Source organism: Mytilus edulis, chromosome 12 (genome assembly GCF_963676685.1).
Source record: "Mytilus edulis chromosome 12, xbMytEdul2.2, whole genome shotgun sequence".
Classification (NCBI taxonomy): Eukaryota; Metazoa; Mollusca; class Bivalvia; order Mytilida; family Mytilidae; genus Mytilus; species Mytilus edulis.
The window spans coordinates 16026222-16031882 of record NC_092355.1 but is presented as its reverse complement, the minus strand read 5'-3'; the positions used below and the strand labels follow the sequence as shown (position 1 = coordinate 16031882).

The window sequence follows — 5661 nt, the reverse complement described above, 5'->3', positions numbered from 1 at the left end:
CCAGAGTTACGTCCCCTTACAAAAAAACGGGAATATTGCCTTAACTACCCTGCGAAAGGGGGCAGGGTACATCGATGAAAAGTTGCATTGACAGGTCCCGTTCCAAATCATAGATATATTTCTGGTCATAATACTTTCAGTTGTGAGGTATGTAACCCTTTTAAAAGCTATCAAATGAAATTAAGAAGAAGTGGAAGCTCATGTTTTCTTAAAATGAGCCTGGCCAGCACTTCTTCTTCTTCTTTCTTTACACATCTTTTCATACCACCGGGATAATGGGAAGGGGGATATTTAAAACTGCTGCGTGCAGGGGAAGTGCTGTCCAAATTTTTTAGGGGTCCTCAAAGGTAGGACAAGAATCTGGTTTTAAATGTAAATAGCACCATAATTTTCTTATTGTCCCAAGTCCCTATCTAAATAAAATTAACATCTTGTCAGGTTCAGAGTTTTTGCTACTACATGTACATGTAACCTTTTATCAACAATATAAAGCCAGAAATAAATTATGATGCTCAATGTAGTATTTTTTTATTCTGAGGATGAATCAGATTTTGAGGACGATTGTTGCTGGTGAACTCTATTTTGGCATGGATAACAAGTTGTTATACATAAGTGTCATTGAATTGTATCCATCAATCATTATAATAATTAATCTCTTATTAAAGTGATAAAAATGAAAATATTTCAATATTATACTTTCTGACTTGGTGATGTTAGATAATAATTCATTCATTGACTTAGAAAAACTTTAGGTTGCCTACATTAACAGTAGTACTGTAAAAGTGACATTTTAAGAACAATAATAATTTTATGCCATGGCCAGAATTCAGGATTTTGTGTCTAATTTTTTTTTTTAAATCATTGAGGGGTAGAAATGACATTTTCAGAACTATAGTTTTATGCCAGGAATGCAGGATTTTAAGCCTTTTTGTTTAAAAAACAAGGGGGCTAGTGGTAAAAGTGACATTTTCAGAACTATAATTTAATGCCCAGAATGCGCCAGAATGCAGGATTTTGCGTCTAATTTTAAAAAAATCGTCGGGGGGGGGGGGAGGCAAACCCCCCCTTTTAGGTTTGGGCCTGCTTAAATCTCTAATTGGCCCCTTCAAACAAAATGAAGTGAAACCCCTGCATTTGGTAAATGTTTGAATCTGTAATATTTATAAACAAACAGAAAATGAGATTGCACTGCCACTGGGTTTTTTCTACACTAATAGCAGAATTCTAAAAATGTTATTCAGTCTAATGATCTTTTTTGTTCTGATGTGAAAAATTAAATCCTTATCATTAAAGTTTATTTTCAATCCACACTGTACTTTTAGAAGAAAGAAGTTTTGAAAGTTATCAGATGGGCCAAGACAAAGATGGATACATGATTAATACATAATGATGACAATAGTTCACACAGCCCTACAATTGTTTTAATTATACATATACTTTACTGAACTCTAGGAAATAAGAACTTGTAAAAAAATTATTGCAGCATTGAAACATTAAATGATCACTTCATCAGGCCAGGGATCAATGTCATGGTATAAATTACCTAAATTTAGTTGGATCTTTAACATATGTACACCAAGTTGGACTGCACTGTTCATGGTGTCCAAAAATATGTGGCACTATAGTGGCGAGTTCTGTCTTCATTGATTGTTTACTATTTTGGTATTTAGAAATAGTATACATAAAACACCTCACTATGTAGGGAATGACTTTTGCTGATTTTAACTGTTTGTAGTTTTTTGACAGACCATATAGACATTTGGACAGATTTTTCTTCACATGTGTTTTGTCATCTTTTTTAATAATTGAAAGAGGCAGTCTTGATTGGGTTGTAGCATCATTACCCGCATGTAAAGTCCCAACCGTATATCCATCCTCAGCAAGCCTTTGGATCATTGAACATGCCATGTCTGGTTCCATACCTTTGCTTGATCCTGCAATACAAAATAAAAATAAAGTGAGTGTGTCCAATAATTTGTAATACTGTGAACAACTGTTGACAAATTAGAGGTACATTATACACATGATATACATTATCATTATTGACTTTTCTTGAGGTGTACTCAAGGGCTATACACAGACATGGTCACTGGTTTCTTCTGTGGCCAAAGTCTAAAATGAGCCAATGTCTTGTCAGGAAAATATAGTCCTTAGCATACCTCAGAATGAGTCATTTACAGACATATTAAATGATAAGGATTTGTTTACTTAATTTTGTTTACTTTTATTATTTCATTAAAAAATAAATAAATTTTCTGTTTTTCGAATATGCTCCCTACTTTTTCCAAGGTCAAGCAAAAAAATCAATGAGCGTTCATGTGATTATATTGGCAAACTTTCTATGAATTTATGATTACTTGGACACCCCCATGAGTGGCCTTTATTACAGTAAACATTAACATGGGGAACAGGAATTAATTAATATGTAACTGTTAACATCCCTATACCATATGTACACCTTTAATTACATGACCTTTTAGTCAACACTTACAACAGGTCAAAGGTGTTGAATTTTTATACGAACAACTATCTAAATTCACGATTATACATCTTTTAAATCAAATAACACTATCAATTCTTCTTAAAAGGGTTACAAAGACATTTTTCAAAGTTGTCAACTCTTTCCACTACAAGGAAAAATTCAGAACGGGGAGGGAAACTATATGACAACTTGTTCTTTTTAAAGGTATCAATTCGTCCCTTTACATACTTCATCCCATAATCTTTAGTTACATTTCTCTTAAAAAAATATGACAGATGACTTTCTCAGTGTGTTTAACCATGTTTGTTTACATTTCAGAAATACCAAACTATTTGAAATCTTGTCTTTGGCTTTGCTCATTGTTGAAGGCCGTAAGGTGACCTATAGTTGTTAATGTTTGTGTCATTTTTGTCTTTTGTGGATAGTTGTCTCATTGGCAATCATACCACATCTTCTTTTTTTATATTTGATAAGAACAGTGTAACATTCCCATATACTGTTATTAAAATGTGAGCAAAACTCATTAAAAACAAGAATGTGTCCTCAGTACACGAATGCCCCACTCGCACTATCATTTTCCATGTTCAGTGGACCGTGAAATTGGGGTAAAAACTCTAATTTGGCATTAAAATAAGAAAGATCATATCATAGGGAACATGTGTACAAAGTTTGAAGTCGATTGGAGTTCAACTTCATCAAAAACTACCTTGGCCAAAAACTTTAACCTGGAGCAGGACAGACGGACGGACGTACGAACGGACGCACGGACCAGAAAACATAATGCCCCTCTACTATCGTAGGTGGGGCATAAAAATTGAATTGTGTCCATATTTTACGGATGCCCCACATGCACTATATGCTTATGTATTTTCAGTTGATCATGAAATTCGGGTGGAGTATAATAAAAAATAGCAAAGGCCATATACATATATTGAAGTTGAACAATCCACCTCTTATTTTCAATGAGTTAATCATTATTCTATACCTGTCCAGTTAACATTACACTCATGTGGTGGCTTTGGTTCATTTTTTCCTATGTGATATTGGCAAATACTACAATTTCTGGTTCTGACGTCAAATTCTACAACTTTCCCAGTATTAATTCCAATTAGACTTGCATGACCTGAAATAGTATGTAGAAAAGGGAGACTCAATATTATTTCATTTCATTTTTAGCTAACATATTAACGAAAAAGAAGATCTCAAATTGAAAATCTTTGGTGGTTTAATAGAGCATGATACCCTGTTTTTTTTAAAAGAATAAATTAAAGTTCAATTTTGTGACAATAACTTCTCAATGTAATTTCATAAATCCATAAAAAACAAGAATGTGTCCAAAGTACACGGATGCCCCACTTGCACTATCCTTTTCCATGTTCCATGGACCATGAAATTGGGTAATAATCTAATTTGGCATTAAAATTAGAAAGATCATACTATAGGAAACATATGTACTAAGTTTCAAGTTGATTGGACTTCAGCTTCATCAAAAACTACCTTGACCAAAAACTTTAACCTGAAACTCCCATTTTCATTTTCTATGTTCAGTGGACCATGAAATTGGACTCAAAAGTCTAATTTGGCTTTAAAATTAGAAAGATCATATCATAAGCAACAAGTGTACTAAGTTTCAAGTTGATTGGACTTCAGCTTCATCAAAAACTACCTTGACCAAAAACTTTAATCTGAACGGACGCACAGACGGACGAACGAACGAACAGAGCCACAGACCAGAAAACATAATGCCCCTCTACTATCGTAGGTGGAGCATAAAAAGGAGTTTATCTTAATAGATAAATCCCAGCCACCAAAGCTTAAGTGTTATAATAAATGCTCAAAACTGAAAAATCCCCCTTTTTAAAACTTAAAATATGAAATTAATAAATCAACTGCTTCGCCAATCACAGCTGGATACCACCATAAAGGTTCAACCCTGTTAATAGGACAAAAAGGAACATGATATTTGTACTTGATCATGTGACACAGGTCTGAATTTGGATTGTAATCAAATATTTGACACATACATATAATAGGTTTCTGACAGAGAATAACTGTAATCAAAGACTTAGAATTGGGTAATGATTTGAATTTATATTAATTTTTTTGCTATGGTGCAATACACCATCTGCAGGGGCGTATGCAGCCATTTTTAAAAGGGGGTCCCAACCCAGAGTAAAAAGGGGGTAGGGGGAGGGGGGGTGGTTCCATCTACATGTATATGCTCCCATTCATATTCATTCATCGGCCAAAAAAAAGGAGGTCCAACTCCTGGACCACCCCTCCCTTGATCCACCTATGATGCTGTTGCAAATTTAACTCCCTCCATTTTTTATTGGCAAAAAAAAAACTATTTGAAGAAATTTTCTTTTTAGTTTTTAAAATCTTAAATCATAGATTTCTATTCAATTAAAGTAAAGATATTGTCTGGAAACCAAATGTCTTTGGACTTCGCTAGCTGATTACAACGACAGGGTCAAGGTGATACCAATATACAACCGCAATATAAAAAAAAAAATTAAAAATGAAATGCAGCTCAAGTCAATGGATATAAACAATTCACAAAATTTTCATGCGAATTTGTTCAAGTGTTTTTGAGTTATTGTCCGACATGGCAATGATGGACGGAGGGACAGACCGACAGACAACTGTATTAACGGGCATATAAAAAAAAAAAAAACTATTCATTATAATCTTAAAGTATAAATATCTAGGTTCACATGGATCTTGAACACAGAGGTTTTTTTTAGCAGGTCCAAAAGGCTAAAACCCTAATGTACATGTATACGAGATCAATAAAATAGAAGCCCATCTACACTTCATATCACAACAACTGATAATATAATTTACCTGTGTGACTATTGTAAGACCAACCAGAACCTCTCTTCTGCCATCCAGCATCGAAGTTTCCCTTTAACTCACTGCACTCTGAACATTCCAGCTCCTCTCTCTGTGCTTCTTTACATGATGCTTCTGCTGCTTCAATGATAACTGGGGCTAGTTCCTTCTGTTTTTTACGTAATGTAGAGGCATCTACTGGAGGAATGTTGCACCCTGTCAGGAAGTTGTTCACGTGGCTGGGTCCCATACCTGCATTAATCATGGCTGAAAAATGAAAGATTTAAATATTATTTAGTTTCCTAAAAAAAAACATCTACAATATTTGGCTCATACCTGCCAAC

At 34.3% G+C, this 5661-nt stretch overlaps 1 protein-coding gene across 1 annotated transcript; it reads right to left on the bottom strand.

Moving 5' to 3' along the window:
- Nucleotides 1–1527: 1527 nt before the first annotated feature.
- Nucleotides 1528–5661, bottom strand: LOC139497295 (uncharacterized). Its single transcript, XM_071285484.1, has 3 exons — nucleotides 5330–5661; nucleotides 3468–3605; nucleotides 1528–1934 (listed from the first exon to the last, which is right to left on the bottom strand). The coding sequence occupies exons 1-3, from the start codon at nucleotides 5580–5582 to the stop codon at nucleotides 1540–1542; spliced, it is 786 nt and encodes a 261-aa protein (XP_071141585.1). The 5' UTR covers nucleotides 5583–5661; the 3' UTR covers nucleotides 1528–1539.